General features: G+C 40.6%; 1 protein-coding gene across 1 annotated transcript in view; it reads left to right on the forward strand.

The window, feature by feature from the left end:
* Positions 1-6002: 6002 nt before the first annotated feature.
* MEOX1 (mesenchyme homeobox 1) overlaps positions 6003-20195 on the forward strand; it is a 39969-nt gene continuing 25776 nt past the window's right edge. Inside the window, exon 1 of the mRNA XM_044298715.1 lies at positions 6003-6705. Within this exon, the coding sequence (XP_044154650.1) occupies positions 6258-6705 (448 nt within the window). The 5' untranslated portion in view covers positions 6003-6257. The remainder of the gene's footprint in view (positions 6706-20195) is intronic.

Consider the following 20195-nt stretch of genomic DNA (forward strand, 5'->3'; position numbering starts at 1 on the left):
AGTCTGCATCCTTCAAGAAAAACATGATTTTCATGCAGGACAATGCTCCATCACACGCGTCCAAGTACTCCACAGCGTGGCTGGCAAGAAAGGGTATAAAAGAAGAAAATCTAATGACATGGCCTCCTTGTTCACCTGATCTGAACCCCATTGAGAACCTGTGGTCCATCATCAAATGTGAGATTTACAAGGAGGGAAAACAGTACACCTCTCTGAACAGTGTCTGGGAGTCTGTGGTTGCTGCTGCACGCAATGTTGATGGTGAACAGATCAAAACACTGACAGAATCCATGGATGGCAGGCTTTTGAGTGTCCTTGCAAAGAAAGGTGGCTATATTGGTCACTGATTTGTTTTTGTTTTGTTTTTAAATGTCAGAAATGTATATTTGTGAATGTTGAGATGTTATATTGGTTTCACTGGTAAAAATAAATAATTGAAATGGGTATATATTTGTTTTTTGTTAAGTTGCCTAATAATTATGCACAGTAATAGTCACCTGCACACAGATATCCCCCTAAAATAGCTAAAACTAAAAACAAACTAAAAACTACTTCCAAAAATATTCAGCTTTGATGTTAATGAGTTTTTTGGGTTCATTGAGAACATGGTTGTTGTTCAATAATAAAATTAATCCTCAAAAATACAACTTGCCTAATAATTCTGCACTCCCTGTATGTCTATCCATGTAATATCATCACTTACCCGTCTTTGGACTTTTTTTGGTAGGTACCAACTACTGCATATGCGACACAAACCCGTCCCTTTCGCGGTTACACTGACACAATTGTCTAGACATCACAAATTGGCCCTTGTCAAAGTTGCTCAGATTTTTACTCCTGCTTCCAACACATGAAATTCAACTTGTTGCTTAGTATATGCCACTCCTTGACAGGTGCCATTGTAATGAGATAGCCAATGTATTCACACACACACATGGGTGGGCATTCAATGTAAAACATGGTATAGTGGGCAGGTTGAGAAGAAAGGAAAGGTTCACCGCCAGGCACTCTGGGACTCTGCTCTCCTGAAACAGCTACTGGTATAAATTCCTTTTATTATTTTTTACTTTTTAGGTCATGGATAGCACTTTAGTCCTAAATTCCCTAATAGAGACAACCCCAAACTCCTGATTGTCTAACAGGTAGTCCTAATGTCCACAAATGACCAAAAGCCAGAAAACCATGGCCTATTTTTGCTTGATGCCCACAAAGTATTCCAGTCTTAGAATTACTTCTCTGAAGCATAACGATCCAAATACAGATCTATCCATCAGCTTGTGAGCTGACTTTAAAGCTTTATATTAGAAATCCTAGCTTGTTTTTATTGAGGCTCTCATGTCTAGTCTTGGCTTCTTACAGTTATATTGCTGTAATGGGAGCAGTGATGTCACCAATTATAAAAGGACATTAGAGCTTTTTGCTTATGTAAGGCTTGGAAGCAAAATCACAATTCAGATTTCATAAGTACTAGATTTCTGATGAGTTGTGTGAGGCTATCCTTGTAAAATGCTGTCGTCTACAAGATATTTAATGCAGTGGTAATATCCCTGTATCAGACACAAAGGGGATTGTAAACTAAGATATTTCTGAATAGACAGAGAGTATATGAGAGATTAGAGTATATGACTTAGATTACAGGAATTACTAATACAAATTACTTTAAGTAATTTAGTTCTAGATTAATCTGTTACAATGGCATTTCACTTGTTGCCATTGTGTGCACAAGTGCCAGCTTCTTGTGGGTTCATGTTGCCACTGCTCCATGCGTCCTGGTGTTGGTTTATTGTGGGTGTGAATTGGTGCCATTGTACTTTGTATCTCTCATTAGCTGCTAGAGTTAACTTTCCCTGGTTCTTTGTGTGCACCTGCTTGTCTTATGTGTTTATTTGCTGTGCTATATATTTTGAGTTGTGTTTCCTGCCCTGTTGGTTCTGTTTGGACTCTGTCTGCTTGTTCTGTGTGGGAACCTTTCTGTTGCCTGTTTGTGCAACAAGTTCTGTCTGCCTGGTTTCTACAAGTTCTGTCTGCCCGGTATCTACAAGTTCTGTCTGTCTGATTTCTACAAGTTCTGTCTGCCTGGTTTCCACAAGTTCTGTCTGTCTGGTTTCTACAGTTCTGTCTGTCTGGTTTCTACAGTTCTGTCTGTCTGGTATCTACAAGTTCTGTCTGCCTGGTTTCTACAAGTTCTGCCTGCCTGATTTCTACAAGTTCTGTCTGTCTGGTTTCTACAAGTTCTGTCTGTCTGGTTTCTACAAGTCCTGTCTGTCTGGTTTCTACAAGTTCTGTCTGCCTGGTATCTACAAGTTCTGTCTGCCTGGTTTCCACAAGTTCTATCTGCATTGCTTCTATAAGTTCTGTCTACCTGATTTGTACAAGTTCTGCCTGCCTGATTTCTACAAGTTCTGTCTGCCATTCAGATTTTGTCTGCTTGTTCTGTGTCTGAATTCTGACCTAAGTTCCTTTTGCCTTTTGCCATTCCCTAGTGTCTTTTCCATGAATTTGTATGTATTCTAAGTGCCTGATCTTGTCTTGTTCAGTCCGTGGTTGCCTTGGTCTTGCATCTACTCTGCCAGCCTATTCTCTGCTTGGTTCTGTCTATGTGCTTTGTCTGTGGCTCAGTACCTTGCACTGCAGTCTATGACTTCTGTGTGTGGGACACTGGGACTATTCCAAGAGGTAATGGCCTTGTGGCTCCAATACAATGAAGTCTAGATCCATGTAAAGGGGTTAAAAGTAAAAAATGACCATCTAGGATAATGTCCTCTGGACTAGCCCAACATCAAACTGGTTAGTTGGTACAGTGGCTCCACAACCATTGTCTGTGATATAAGCCATGTCCGGGAGTGTGGTTGAAAATATTGTACACATAGAAACTTCTACTTAATGTGCTGGCTTCGCTAAATCTGTACAATAACATATTTATTATGAAAGATTTAACAATGATTAATCAGTGCATAACCCCTGTTATTGTGACATATCAGATGTCTTGCTTGGTAGGGGTTGAGGTACCAAGATCCCCACCAATCATTAGAACAAGGGGGCAGAAGCCCTCAGCTGACTATTCCCCTCTGGCTTTGTTCAGCTCTCCTTGTGCAGAGTGATGTGCAGGGTGATAGAACGGAACAGCCAATCACAGCGAAAGAGGCATTGCCTGGTAAAATCAGTAAATACATGTAGTTGGAGGGTTGCCACCCAACACCCCCAACAAATCAAAAATTCTGACATGATGCTATAACCATGTAATTAAGTTTAAAACTTAAAAAAAAAGAATTGTCTAATGAAAATCCATAATGCGTTACTGGGTCATGTGCTGCATGGGCGATACATAACTGCTGTGGCCAGTCAGGTACGGCCATGCTGTGGTGTCTGTAGAAAATACGCAAAAAGGTGAACAACCCATTTAAAGCAGAGGTGTAACAGGTTGACAGTCTTGTCAAAGAGGTGAAGAGGATAAATGCAAATACCCTGGCCAAGGGAAAGTGGCTTGCTGGCTTCTAGGGCACAGGTCCTGCCAGACACCGCCCCCCCTCCCCAAGAAAACCTCCTGTCAAATATATATATATATATTGGATAGCAGGGGCGTAGCTAGAACTGACTGGGCCCCACAGCAAATTTTTGTACAGGGCCCCTCCCCAACTTAATGGATGCAATCATACACGTACTCACCACATACATGCACTCACGACATACATGGATGCACTCATACACGCACTCACCACATACATGGACTCACGCACTCACGACATACATGGATGCACTCACCACATACATGGATGCACTCATCACATACATGGACGCACTCATACACGTACTCACCACATACATGGACGCACTCATACACGCACTCACCACATACATGGACGCACTCATACACGCACTCACCACATACATGGCCGCACTCATACACGCACTCACCATATACATAGACGCACTCATACACGCACTCACCACATACATGGACGCACTCATACACGCACTCACCACATACATGGACGCACTCATACACGCACTCACCACATACATGGACGCACTCATACACGCACTCACCACATACATGGACGCACTCATACATGCACTCAGCACATACATGGATGCACTCATACATGCACGTACATGGACGCACTCATACACGCACTCACCACATACATGGACGCACTCATACACGCACTCACCACATACATGGACGCACTCATACACGCACTCACCACATACATGGACGCACTCATACACGCACTCACCATATACATGGACGCAGTCATACACGCACTCACCACATACATGGACGCACTCATACACGCACTCACCACATACATGGACGCACTCATACACGCACTCACCAGAATACATGGACGCACTCATACACGCACTCACCACATACATGGACGCACTCATACATGCACTCAGCACATACATGGATGCACTCATACACGCAATCACTACATACATGGACACACTCACAACATACATGGACGCACTCACAACATACATGGCCAGACTCACATACACACTCACCACATATATGGACATATATACTGTGTATATATATATATATATATATATATACATATATACACACACAGACACACACACATGAACATACAAGTAGTTATACACCGATTTATACACACAGACACTTACTTTTCCTGTAGACAGCTGATATCTGGTCCTCACAGGCAGCCTGGAGAAGTAGGTGCCATCACCCCTCTGACAGCAGTGGAGGGGTTAATCAGTAACCTACTATGGGGGGGTCAGAGAACAAGACACATGGGGGGGGGGGGAGGCATTGTAGAGCACTATGTGCTGGAGCAGCCAGCCTGCTCTACAGTAGCCTCACACTGGTGGGTGGGGCTTGATCCCATAAAGTTCTGCTATTGGCTGGCAGCTGATGTCATAGTAAGCTGCCAGCCAATAGAAAACAATAAGCAGTACTGGCAAGTGGTGTGCCAGTACTGCGGATCCCAGCCTAAGAGCGGCCATAGGAGGAGAAGTAAGGACCTTCAGTGGGAGGAGCTCCAGCACTGCAGCTGTAAGTGGCATCTGCTATTATAAAGTGCAGCAGTTGTGAGTAGGGGCAGCCCTAGATCTAATGAAAACATTCAGTCCTGCTCTGGGGCCCCTTCTGAGCTTGGGCCCCGAAGCAGTCGCTTCCCTGATAGCTACGCCACTGCTGGATAGATAGATAAAGAGATAGATAGATATGTGATTGACAGGAGCTTTACTGGGGGAGGGGTCTGGCAGGAGATCATGTGCCCTAGATGCCCGCAAGCCAGCGCTATTTTTTTCTGTTCTTCTGCTGCGTTACAGGAGCAGAAGAACAGAAATATCGGAAGTGCTGGATTCAGCACATAACTGACATGAACAGAACCTGACAGATCCCATTGACTATAGTGGGATCTGTCTGTTTTCCGTTCTGGAGAATATATTCTTAGCATAGAAAAAATTCAGGACGTTTCCCTCTGATATTTTTGACAATTTCTGTGACGGAGCCTCCAATGCAGATGTGAGCATACTCTACAGTATATATTATAGTTGTATCTATTGTATATATTATAGTGTTACTGCCCCTCAGTAGTAGCTTGATTTGTGTACTCCCTGGCATATGGGGGTTAATTCGCCATGCGTCCATTTGTCAAGATCTTAACCCTTCTATCCAGAGAACCAAGCTGCACAACTTTGTTCTTCCCTTCCTTCAAATTCAAAGAATTTAGTTAACAGTGCAATAAAAACCTGTGTGCCGAATTACAGGGGGGGATAAAAGAGCCCCCTTGTCTGTGTGTGCAGTTCTATCCATTTCACAGTACAGACAATGTATCTTTAAAAAAAAAAAAAAAAGTCTGCATCTGCAAATCCCATTAGATGCAGATATAAGGTTACTGATGATTAATAGTAGCCCTGGTTTGCTTTGGTTGGAGGGATGCAATGTGTGTCGTTAACCCCTCCCTCCCCTCTCTCGTATTTCACTTCACAAACTTGTCACTCTCTCTCCCTGCATAGTATTTAAACAGTGGATCTGTCCCCCTTTGGATATAGAGTACAACACAGTTTTTAGGCACAATACTCTACTGCCTGTCAGACTGGCCAGCACACGTGTACTGTGAAGATGCTTGCGTCTTGTGAATGAAGCTCTGGTCTCTGTAGATTTCTGCACTGGAAGCCAAGACATTTCCAATTGTCGAAGGAGAAACTTTTGAACTTCTTGGAGGAGCTGGACATTTCTTAGTGGCCTGGTGCGAGTGACTGACCCGACGCTTTTACCCATGGATCCATCAGCAAGTAGCTGTATGCGAAGCAGCCACTCAGGTGCCCCTCTATGGGGCTGTATGCGAAATCCGCAAGGGGATCTGAATTCAGCATCTCCCTTGCACCCTTACCAACAAGTCTCATTCTTTCATCAGAAGCCGGACTATGCGGCATACTCAGATTTCTCAGCGTCATGCCTAGCGACAGCACCCCACAGCTTCCCCCGAGAAGAGAGGTTGTATGCAGAACAGCATCACACGTTTCATCACTCAGATTGGCACTTTCCAGCGGCAGAAGCCCGGAGGCGACTGAACCCCGAACTGGGCTTGAGCTCAGGAGAAACAGAAAGCAGCAGTCCGAATTTGGTAGACGGCTCGGGGTGCATCGACGAAGAGTATGGGGTGTCAAGTGGAGCATCTCAAGAGACAGAGAAAAAGACTTTAAAGAGGAAAAAAGACATTGCAGGTAAGAAGAACTGTAACATGCGCGTATAAATGTGACGCAAAATGTGGGGGGTGCAGGCCAGGAAAATCTGCCTTCATGTCTCACAAGCGTCACCCCTCTGGAGTCCCTATGTCCCTATTTTCTCACTCAATTTGTCCCTCTTTGTTCCTTTAATGTCCACCTTTTTGACCTGGGAAGTAGATTTCTGTATACAGTACCTGCTTTCTAAGGGGCTCTTCACATCTTGTTTTTGCGGATCCGTTTAGACATACAGTAAAGAAACGCAAGCAAACATATGCAATTTTGTGGTTCTCTATTCTTTTTTTTTTTTTACGTATACGTTTGACGGATGAGCATACCTTTTCAATAGGTTTGTGTCCTTTTTTTAACCAAAAATGTATATGATTTTGGTGAGACTTTTTTTTTTTAAATAAAGTTTTAAAGATTCAAAGGCATTATCCGTTTAACGGATGGAAACGTCTTGTCTTACGTTTCCATCCATCTCCCTCTCACATTAATGTGAAATTTTTTTATATGTTTCTATCTGTTTGTTTCACAGGACAGAAAAGCGTGGTATTCTACGGTATTCTGTCCTGTAAAAAAAAACGTACAGAAACATTAAGAACTGTAAAGTGCTGCGGAATATGTTGGCGCTATATATATATATATATATATATATATTATTATTATTATTATTAAACTGCGACAAACGGAGTCAAAAGAAAGTCCTTTTGAACTGTTTGCCCAATTATAGTCTATGGGTACGTCAAGCCATACGTTTTTATACGTTTTTCTCTGTTTACAAACGCATCCGCTTAACATAAAACAAAAGTGAGACGTGAACAGCCCCTAACTTCATATTACACATCAACTTGTATATTATTTCATGATATAAGTACCGGGACCCTAAAAAAATTTGTGGACCATTTTGAGAGCTACAGACAACCATTTTATACATTATTAGTGACAAGACTGATACACTTGATGCACTTTACTGTAAGGGTCCATTCATACGTCCGTATGTGTTTTGCAGATCCGCAAAACACGGACACCAGCAATGTGCGTTCCGCATTTTGCGGACCACACATTGCCGGCACTCTCATAGAAAATGCCTTTTCTTGTCCGCAATTGCCGACAAGAATAGGACATGTTCTATTTTTTTGCGGCACGTAAGTGCAGATCCGCAAATGCGGATGCGGACAGCACATTCCGGCCCCATTGAAAAATAATGGGTCTGCACCTGTTTCGCAAAATTGCGGAACGGATGAGGACCCATTTTGCGGACGCGTGAATGGACCCTAAGACTGGGTAAGGCTTTGTTCACACCTCATTTATGGCATATGTTTGGCGTACACGTCAAATATATCAGTAGGCCTTTATTTACCTGACAGGTGCTAAATAATGTCTTTTGGGCCTCTGTCAGGCTGGTTTGTGTCTATTTCATTTTTTTTTTTACTGCATATGAAAACGTAGTCGTCTGCACTTCTATATGCAGAGGCATAGCTAGTCGTTTGTGATTTTTTTTAACATGGAAGCCCGTGGCTGATGTATGACACCATCAAAACTGATGCAAAATAAAAAATAATGGTTGCCCTCAGCCACCAATCAGATTAATTCTGAAAAATGAAAGGTCTTATCTAAGTGGTTGCTATGGGCAACTAAGTCAGTTTTCCTTTGCACCAGGTATACATCAGGAGGTGTACATCAGGAAATCCTCCTGTGATGTGAACAGAGCCTAACCTGTTGAAGACTAGTCTAATTAATCCTCACCCTATCAATGACACGTCACCGATGAAGATATTGCTCATCTAATACCCAATCAAGCCTTCTGGTGAAGAAGAGTTCTATAAAAGAGGTGTATCAGAGAACTGCCCATAGGGCAATTCCTTCATATACAAGAGGAGAGTCACCAAAATCATGGAAACATTGTAGAAATATAAGCAATACAAGAAAAGTCTACAAATACACACAATAATGTAGACTATGGAGGACACCAAGCTTTTTCCTGCTGAATATTCCAGCAGTATTATCCTAAGTGACGATTGTCCCACTGCCAGGAGGAACAGCAGAGTTCCTACTTGTGCATAACTGTATCATCTTCTACCTGACCTTAAGCACTGATATGATCACGGCCAAATAAAGGCTGTGCTTCTATGTAGACCTGTTTAGAGGGTTTTAAACTTTCCTAAATTTTATGGATACGTCCTATAATATCTGTTGTATTCTATATTATGTATGCCATGAAAAATGCTACCAAATAGTTTGACAGCTTACCCCATACATGTCATGTTATCACCTTTGGATGTGCTCAAAAATACTTTGCGACAAATTGTTTTGATTTTATTTGATCATTTTTGGCAATAACAACACTTCTCCAGAAGAGCTATTTCAGAATGTAAATCCTTGGTTCAAAAACCTGTCAAATGGCCATAGATTATAAATCAGGCCAGATTGGGCACATAACATAAAATAATGCATATTAATAATGAAGTGTCTGGGAAATATGTGATAACATGATCCATAAGCAAATGTCTATGTCTGATCTCTTGACTATAATATTGGTGTGTGACTATATAATACATGTCTAAGTGCCATTATACATATAAGTACTGTAAGGGTGTATGATACTTCTGTCTTATTATATAACACATCTGCATCATTGTATAGTACTATTAGGAGTATTAAAGCATACAGTAAAAAAGTCACATTTGCAGGTTTCCATATTATTAGTAAAAGAAGGTGACATTTTTGATAAAACGTACTTTATAGGGGGTGAAATCTATAACCCTGGAACATCTATACCCTGAATAGCTTTATATTAAATGTGCTCATATTGATAGTCCAAACACAGATACAATATTTGTAAGACATCCATGAGTCTACCTCCATAGTAAGATCTAGACCACCTTTGTAGGATCTACATAACTGTATCAATCAGAGGAGTAACCTGAAGCTCCTGAGGTCCAATGTAAAATTTGTAAAAGCCACCTCATTTACTCTACTGGTCTACTGGTCTTCTCGTGTAGGACCTTTTGGACTCCCTAGGCAGGTTTAAGTGACTGCAACCTCTGAACCCTCTGTAGTTACACCCCTGGTGTTAAAGTGGCCATACTCATTAGTTTAGCGTTAATTGAAATGGCCAATTTTAACCAAAATGAGCATTCGTCTGGTGAAATTTAGCAACAAACTATCATTTTAGCCAACCAATGACAGACCACTAGCATCTGAAAAGAAGTCGGCCATGTTTAATATTGTTGTCCAATAGTTGGACAAAGGTCTTTCGTTGTATATGTTTCTTTGAAAGAATATCCCAAGAAAGACCTTTCATCCATGACCCACTTTCATTGAATGTGTATGTAACGGCCAATATGAACTAAAATGAGTATGACTGTTTCTGCAAAATGATCGTTCACCAGATGTTTGTTCAACCGCTCTTCAACCATCAGCCAACTTCTATCTAATGTGTATGACCGTTTCTGCAAAATGATCGTTCACCAGATGTTTGCTCAACCCCTGTACAACCATCAGCCAACTTCTATCTCATGTAGCCGCCTTTAGGTTATTAAGAGGACCTTATTATAAGATTTTAATTTGGAGACCACATCAATGTTAAAATGTGGTCTATGTACCAGCAGATACCCTTGTAACTACTGGATAATGAAGTTTCTAATGTTCCAGCCCATTACACTATAGTATACACCAACAGTCATAATTGCAATACATTCCTTCTTCATGATGAATCTAACTCTAGAATACATCCCTGGAATGATTATGTATGTGCCATTGTATATATAAGCATACATGGTGTCATCTGTGCAGAGGTTAATAGGAAATAAACCAACCCTTAAAAAAACATTTTCTCTTCACAGTCAATTACACTCATGTTGGCAAAAGCTGTTAAGCAAATCTGTGAAGTTATTAAATCACTATCCTGGACACATGAAAGCTGACCCTGCGCCTACTGATACAGATGCTTCAGGAAGTCCTCACTTTCCATAACGGTGGATTCTGGGAAATGTTTTAGTAGCATTGGTAGCATTGTATGATGTGTCCCCAGGTAACACATATTCCATGTATGCTACCTCTGGGGAAGAATTCAAATCTCCAGTCTATAGCTCAAGATATCCAGTTTTAGTAACAGAAAACTGTTGCAGAACAACAACTCCCAACATCCTGGGAGGTATACTATATGTCCTCCATCGCTGGAGAGCCTCAAGTTGGAGACCACTACTATAAAAGGTTGAAGTTAGTCTCTACGTTAACATTCAGTCCCAAGAATTAATCTTGAGGAACACCATGCATTAGATCATATGAGGACTACTATTCAGACATTAGTTTTCTCTGCTGTGAAGTATAACTACACATTTACTGCATGGTTTACTTGCCCCAGTTCCGTCTTTAGAATCGCAAGAAGGTATAGGGAAAAACATTGCTAAAACATATTAATATTAGCATATGTTCCATAGGAGATCCACAACTACTGAGCTCCTGAACTACTCGCTGTAGACCAGTCTGTCATCTAACTCCATATTGCTGCCCAGGGGCCAGCAGCCTCCGGCTCTCCAACTGAAACTTCCAATCCCTGCATGATCCATTTACTTCTGAGCATGCTGGGAGTTGTAGTTTTATAACAACTTGGTGTCGGAGTTTGCTGAGATCCTGCTGCATCCTGTAGCCTGATTTGTATGCATCCAAGATCAATCCTAATAAATAGAACTGCTATTATATGTAGGCAAATATATGTATTTATATAGTCATGGAGGTCTTCACAAGTGGTGGCATGCCAGATACAGACGCAATGATAGACATATCTAGACACTTTTATTTCCATTAATGTCTCCTACAGTCACAAGGAAATAAAATGGATGATCCCAGGGAACAATCAATAATGGATAGGCTTGGACTCCACAGCAACTTTTAGTCACATGACAGTCACCGATAAATATGACCATCATTAGCAAAACCTAAAAAAATATTAATACCAAATAATTCAGGGTCTGGAATCTCGTTAGGCACTCCCTAGTGAATAAAAAGAACTGAGCCATGACCTATTCTAAAAAAGTGTTCCTGCTAAAAATGAATGTATTGACCTGAGATCTAACATAATATTAGTAGTAATAATATGTGCTCAACAGAACCAACAAGGGTGGAACTTTATGTATTGCTTTAGCTTTACAGCAGCACATTGGCCCCTTTAGGCTTCCTCGCCATGGCCAGATTTTAGGAGTGAATTTAATGTCCATTATGGTCACTTTTTGTATTTTTTGTACTTTTCAAGATTTTTTCCTTTATTTATCCTTTCATCTGATCTATAACTATTATTACTTGGACTGATTTCCTGACTGATTTCCTTGCTGCCAAAAAGCCAGTAAAATCTGCAATATCCTCTGTTTTCATGCTTGTCCACATATCATCTGGATAGCTATTACTTTAGGACTCCTTCCCCCAGCCCCCCCTCTGCCCTTGGTCCAATAAACGTCTTGCAGCAGAGAAAGTGACAGGACATTGGTTTAACTCAGAGCAGACACAACTTTCTCTGGATTTGCTTTATTGCTCTTGGTAAATCACAGATTACCATTAACAGGCTGGTGTGAGCTTTGAGTCACACATGTGTCTTAATAGGACTTAGTGACTAAAGTGTCATTAGTGGGGTCAATTATGTTTCCACTTCTCAGACGGAGAACATCAGGACTCAGTATGTAATATGCAGATGAATCTATCCAGAATATTCACAAATAAAGAATTTGTGTCTTCACCCTCCATACCAGAGGAAGGATGTGTGATGGCTGCCGGCATCCAAATACATTCTCTTTCAGGAAGATTTTAGGTGTTGCTGGAGTTAAAGGCCATTTTAGTTCCTTTCAGCCTTCGTCACCCTAAACGAAAATACATTATATATCAAGCATCATTACTTTATTATTACTCTGTAGTTCTATTAAATGCTTCCTGCCTTCCCACCACATTTTACCACTTTTAATAGTTTATACACTTTCAAATTAGTCCTTTTACCTGTAATTTTTACCTTTTTAAATATTAAAATGTCTTTTATTTTAGTTTTCTCATATGCCTAAAATTTGTTTGGTAGTAGAAGGTGTTAGCAAAGTATTAATTAAAAAAAATCTTGCCTGTCTTACTGTCTGTTTACGTATCTATCTATTTATCTATCTATCTCATATCTATCTATGTATCTATCTCTCTGTGTGTCTATCTATCTCATATCTATCTAAAGCAAAAATTGGATAAGAAGGCAGCACTCCGGTCTTCACTAAAAAAAGGTGGATTTTTATTAAGCCCAATGCAACGTTTCAGCCCAGCAGTGATAACAGTGCTCACAATCAGTGTATATATAGGGAGGTGAATCACACAAAGTACAAATCATTAATTGTTCAATTAATCATAAACATGATTTACACATATAAAAGTTATATAAAATTAAATCAGTGTATAATCCATGGTCAAAAAATCGACTTTAGTGAATGAATTGAGTATAAAAACATAACTTCCAATACATGATACCGTGTAGATATAAAAAGTTTATAATTGTGGGTCATCAACACTAATAATGAATAACAAAGTGCATCTGTGTATATATATTTAAAATTCATGGAGCGCTCACCCATAATACCAACCATGTGAGCGATATGTGGCGTTCCATGAGGCTCTGTGCGCGTGCGCTGTCAGTTAGTAGCGCGAGAACATCGGCCACTCTCGCACATGCGTCAAGAGATGTGGTCCGGTGTCTCTGCCCATAGTAGTAATGGGACTCTCTACCCATCGGCTGATCTGCTATCTATCTCTGTATCGCTGTGTGTCTGTCTATCTATCTATCGTTCTGTCTGTCTGTCTGTCTATCTATCTACCTACCTCCTATCCATCTATCATCATTAGTGGTCAGCAATGGTGCCTTGCAGTGCCTTAAATCTGACCTAGAAGAACATCTGCATGAAGTTTGTATGTTCTCCAAGATTCAACTGCTTCACCGAATTTTGCAGAGAGATTCGATTAGTTACAAATTACTTCGTCACAAATCGCATTCCATTGAATGTAGCTGGTGCAATGACGGGGAATAGCGATTGCTCCTTCCCCCTCCCTCCATCCCCCAGCATTGAACTCTTCAGATGCTGCGTTCATTGCTGATCGCGACATTTGTCGTTTTTTTCAATCAAGATGGTATGTTTTTTGTTTAGTTTTTTTTTACCGCCATTTTGGGAAAAATAGATTAGTTACCATAAAGTGCAAGGAAATTTGGCTTTGTGGCGAATAAAATTTTTCCAGAAATTTGGATTAAAGTCAATTCATTTGATTTTGATTCGCTCAACACTAATATTAAGTATTAACGAAATCTCTTAACAAAGAAAATAATTGCAATTAAAGGAATATAGAAAATAACCTAAATACGTAAAATCAACGCATCATATAACAATAAACATACTAGGGCGGGATTAGAGGAGCACGACTCTGTCTACACATGAAATGTTTGGCTCAAACCTAAAATGCTTTGCATTGCTTCCTCTAATTTATATATATTTTCCTATTATCTGTGTTAGAATCTTTAAAATAATAAAGCTTATTTTTTTATAATCACATCACCTAGTTTTTGTCATATTTCTTATAATTATTATGATATACATTTTTATCACATTTTTATCCTTTTAAAGCACTGTGTAAATAAACTGTTGAGTTACATATTAATACTTTTTTTATGTATATTTTTATATTTTTCATCTATTGTGTCATATTTCATTCTAACCACTTTCAACGCATTGGTAACTCGTGTGTCCAAAAACATAAAGTGATCATGAGCACGTGAAGTTATGTGATGCTGGATTTTTGGACAATTAGAGTGCATCGTGGGTCTGATCCACATTTCTTACTTTTAATACATTTTAACGTTACTTTTTGGTTTAAAACAAAGGCGGCGGTATGGCTGACCCCCAATGCGAGATCACATTTGCAGTACAGAAGATGGAGAATTACAGTTGTGATCCAGAGAAGCCAAAAGGTCCGGGGATTGTTTGGATAGTGAGGGAAGGACTCCAGGGGGACGGAGAACTGAGTCCATAGGTGGCAGATAGGAGGACGTGATAAACTGTTGTTTTCACAGCTTACAAGGTGCTGGAAAAACAGATTAGATGAAAGAAGGGAAGAGGATTGTCTGCTCACAGAGAGGTGTCTGAAGCCGCTTCTGAAATCTGTGATTTGCAACTAATTCCATACCAAATGGTTGTGTTGTCTTTGGGGCCCTTGTGGATATAAGTGTAAGAAAAAATCCACTAACCATGCACATATACAGTAATAGGCACTGAATACGCATAACACATGGAATATTTGTCCTACGCATGTAGCAGAACTGAATTTGTCCTTTAACTATTCGTTCACCTTGATAATGCCGTGAGATCTGCAGTAGGTTTACCTGTAGCTCTTTGTAAAAACACCAAAAAAACATAGTAATATTATGATTAGCATCCGAAGTGGACTTCGATCCGAATTTCAGGGAAAAATCGATTCACCGCGTAGCCGAATTTCCTCGTGCTTCATGGTAAAGAGTCAATTTTCCCCGTAATGGCGGTAAAAAAAAAAAAATCATACTCACCTCATCCATTTGAGTGTGAAGAGGCAGCCGCAGCCATCTTGCTTGAAGATCCCATGCAAAACCTCATGCACGGTGACGTATGACGTCACCATGCCGGCCAGTGTGATGCCGTCATCACGCACCGAGTGATATTTCGCACTGGATATTCAAGTAAGAGGGCTGCGGCGGCCTCTTCGTGCTCGAATGGATAAGGTAAGTACAACAGAATAAAAAAAAAAATTGTAACTCCTGAAAAGCATTAATATTAATCTCTGATGCCGCGATCATCACTGTATGTATATTGACTTTCTTCTTTGAGAAGACCGCCCCCCCTCCCCCAGTGAAATTTTGGATGATTGTCACATCACCATTTAGCTTTCCGTTCTTCTGATCCGTCAGAAGAAGAGAGAGAGAAAAAACAAACTGGATCCTGCAAAAAAATGGATCCTGTTGCATCAGTTATGCAGATCCGGTATTTATTTTTTTCACAGATTTAATGGTCTGCGCAAGCGCGGACGGAAAGGACGGATCCGTTTTGCCGATACACTTTGGCACTAATACACTACAATGTAAATGAATGCCGGATCCGGCATTCCGACAAGTGATCAGTATTTTTGGCTTGAGAGAAAACTGCAGCATGCTGCGGTATTTTTTCCCGGCAAAAAACGTAAGAGGGACTGAACTGATGCATACTGATGCATACTGAACGGAACGCTCTCTATTCAGAATGCATTAGGATAAAACTGATCAGTTTTTTTCTGGTATTGAGCCCCTAGGATGGAACTCTATACCGGAAAACAAAAACGCTAGTGTGAGGCTAAATGCACACGATCAGGATCGCGTGTGGATTTTCCGAGCGGATTCGCGTGCGGAAAATCCGCACCGTAGGTCATGTACATTGTATTCTTTGAGAATTTGAAATTCTCAATGCACACGGTGCAGATTTTTTTCCGCGAGGATTTTAAAATCCGCAGCATGTCAATTAATTTTATTTTTCCTGACAGGATTTTCTTCATTCACTTAGTAAAATCCACATGTGGAAAATCCGCACAGATTTGCCTGCCAACACCTGCGGATTTCAGTGCGTATTCTCCGCACATGAATCCTGAACGTGTGCATGTACCCTGAAAGTACCCTTAGATGGAAACAAAAGTACTGCATGCAGTTTTTTCCCATGTAAAAAAACGGATCTTAGACAGAAATGGCTCAAACGGATGACAACTGATGCAACAGGATCCGTTTTTTACTAGATCCATTATTTTTTTTTCTCTCTCTCTTCTTCTGACGGATCAGAAGAACGGACAGCTAAACAGTGATGTGAATGCACCCTTAAAGAGATTTTAATATGTATACCTCTATAGAAATATATGAGGAAATTGAAAAAGGGAAAGTTACCAGTTGAGATTGTGTCCCTCCATAGTCTGACACTGGAAGCGCTGATCGGACGGAAGGGTATAGGGAAACACTTCCACCTGGTAACAGCCGGTTTTCAATATGCTCATAAATTTCTAGGAGGAATAACAGAAGGTTGGCAAAACACAGACATATGAGAAAAAGGTGCTCCAGAATTGCTATATAATGGTGAATACAAGTATTCACTAACATGTCAAGATGAAATCTCTTTAAAATACAATAAGGGGGCAGTGAAAGTACTCCCTCTAGACATGGTGTATTACCCCTGCATTACTCCACTTGGGTAGGTGTCAGGGGGAATAAATATGTTCTGTATACAAGGCTGTAGAATATATAGGAGCTATACAGAACATCATGCAGTCATTAGTGGACCATGATAAATCAGAACACTAGAGCATATTTACTATTACCGTGTAGCGTACCGAAAAATACTGAAAAATCCATACAGTCGTGTGCAAGAGGCCTACTCTTGCACACGACCGTATGGATTTTTCAGTATTTTTCGGTCCACAAAAAACGGATCCGCAAAAAATAAGGATGACGTCCGCGTGCATTCAATTTTTTGCGGAACAGAACAGCTGGCCCCTTATAGAACAGTACTATCCTTGTCCGTTATGCGGAAAATAATAGGACATGTTCTATCTTTAAAGGAATGGAAATACGGAAATGGAAGGCATACGGAGAGTACGTTCTGTTTATTTTGCTGATCCATTGAAATGAATGGTTCCGTATACGGAACGCAAAAAACGGAACGTAAACGGAGAAAAAAAACATTTGTGTGCAAGAGGCCTTACGCTATCTAAGAATACCAATTACAGTCAAATTTACTATTCTGGTACATGGACCCTTGTAAATTTGGAGCATCTTAAATCCTGTGCCAGATTTATGATAGAATTCTGTCTGTGTGCCAAATCCACTGTCTGTGCTCACAAAATCTGTCTGTGCCCCCCAAAAAACTGTCTAATCTACAGATAAGTTAACGCCACCTATAAGTTGTCAAAGTTCTACTCCAAAAATGCACAAAAATGTTGCCATAATGTCTGGTGCACAGGCACACTTAGACCATGCCCATTTCCTGTGAAGTCGCGCCTGTTTCATGCCAAGCCATGCCCCCTTGTTGGGCAAGACTTAAGCAGCTTAGAAAGTGTGTAAAACAGATGGTAAATGTGGTGCAAAGCATTTACTCCATTTTTCTGTTGCAAAACGCTCCCCAAAAATCTGGCGCATTTTTAAATAGTAAATCTGCCCCATTGTGTTTGTCCTTCACCAAGTCTGTTTCTATAAAAATCGATGGCAGCGATTCGCTGCTTCTTCAGGCCACAATATTCTTACTGCACCTCATTCTCTAAAGTGGATTTCTCATAGGAATAATTACATTTTAGGACATTGCCTAGTTGGTAGTGATTTTTTTTTTCTTTGCATCTCTGCATTTCAAAAGCTTTCTTTTTTTGTTTGTCAGTCAATATAGCCATACAAGGGCTTGCTTTTTGTGGAATTAGTTGTGATTTTTGCATTTTTATTTAGTTTTTTCTAAATCTATTTTCTTTTTATTTTGCGGTGGGCCGATGGCCTAGTGGCCTCACTGCCGCTGGCAGGGTTCATAAGCGTGCTCAGCAGTAATTAACGCAGTGAGAAGCAGGCACTCATGTACCCGGGCAGTGACCGCACATACCCTAACCTGAATTCAACTGCTTTGGCCAGCATCTCACCTCCTAAGCCCTCTGCTCCATAGACAACTGGAGGAGGAGGACAGAAGGTGGTAGCTATTGGTGGCCACCACAGAGGGACCATTTTTGGGGCAGTATATTGTGCTGCACTGTGGTATATGGGTATGATGGGATGATTCATTTTGAGCTATGGTATTGCTAACCCCACCTGCCTGTGTTGCCCTGCCTTATGTTAGTTTGGACCCACCTACAACATAGGGCCACTTTTAAATTTTATTCCCGGGGACACTTTAAGTTCCCAGTCCACCCCTGGCGAGGACTGCACTTTATACCTGCTGCTGACACTTTATTTCTTCCAATCAAAGGTCTTCAGCAATAGACAGTGAGTTCCATTTAAATACCTATTTGCACTTACCTCAGATACATGAATTTTGGTTGGAGAACCTTTTTAAAGCTGGATTCACGTATAGTCTTTAGGCCTGGTCTATGAAGCATCTCTAATGGATATTTGGTTGCAACATGGCAATTTCAGAGCATTTTACCCCTTTCATTCCACTATATGGAGACTGGGCCAAACCCATATTCTTTGGATAGGTGGGGGGCATACTTAAAGAAGTTGTCCGAAATGTTCATATTGAAGGTCTATCCCCTGAATATTTGATTGGTGGGGGTCCGACTCCCAACACCCCCTCCAATCAGCTGCACACTCTGGTTAGTGCTGCGACCTCTTCCTAAGCCTGTGATATCACATGCATCAGTCACATGACCTATGCACAGCTCAGCCCTATTCAAGTGAATGGGGCTAAGCTGCAATACCAAGCACAGCCACTATCCAATGATTGGCGCTGTGCTGATTGGAGCACTATGGCCTCCTCAAATAACTGATCGTCAGGGCTGCCAGGAGTCAGACCCTTATCAATCCTGAGGATAGATCATCAGTATCATACACCTGGACAACCCCTTTAAGATGAGTACACACTATTGACAATAGAAGACTCAGTCTTGCCAATATTTATGGGTACAAGGTGGACCTCCACCTCTTCCCAAAACTGAAAAACCCCTTTTGGCTATATGGGCGAAACTTTCTTATTTGGAACTACCTTAGAGATTTTGAATATTTTTCCAAAAAGCCTCTTTAGTATGAGTAGTAGTTTTATTTTAGGAAGAAGAATGACATACCAATGCTATGTTAAAATACCCTCATTTAAACTCACCGGTTTAACCTGGCGGAGGATATAGAGCACATTATAAAGTTGGCAGACGCTTCTGACGCAGTTCCAACTGTTTGCACTGTGCTCATTTCCCATTCCCCTCTCCATCCCAAAGCCCATGAGCCAACGGCACTAAAACTGTGTGCGACAAAAACTGTCTGAAAAATTCCTTTGACAGACGGCACACGTTAATTAAAATGAAATTCTAATGCAAGCCAAGTGTCTGAGGCCTTAATATTACAGCCATTTACAAATCTTATTGGCCGGAGAATCGTATATAGCACGGTCTGGCAGGAATGTTTCAGGCTTGTGTGTATCCCCATTGTGCCACGTGTGTAAGGGGTTTACGGGACTCTACATTATTTAAGTGAGAAGTTGCTTTCAATATTTTTAGCTTTTAGTACTGTGAATTTTGTCTTGGAAATGGAAAATTGAACTTTTAAATTAATTTTAAAGACTGTTAAATTGAAATATTAATTGAATATCAAATATTTTTTATTTAAATGATTGAAAATAGATTGTCTCATTTTGCCCTTAGAATCTGCTACGTATTTCTAGAACAGAAGATTTTGAAATGCACAAGATCACAACCGGAAGCCTTAGAGTACAGCTCTTTATCTATCTATCTATCTATCTATCTATCTATCT

This window comes from Bufo gargarizans, chromosome 6, assembly GCF_014858855.1.
Source record: "Bufo gargarizans isolate SCDJY-AF-19 chromosome 6, ASM1485885v1, whole genome shotgun sequence".
Lineage (NCBI taxonomy): Eukaryota > Metazoa > Chordata > Amphibia > Anura > Bufonidae > Bufo > Bufo gargarizans.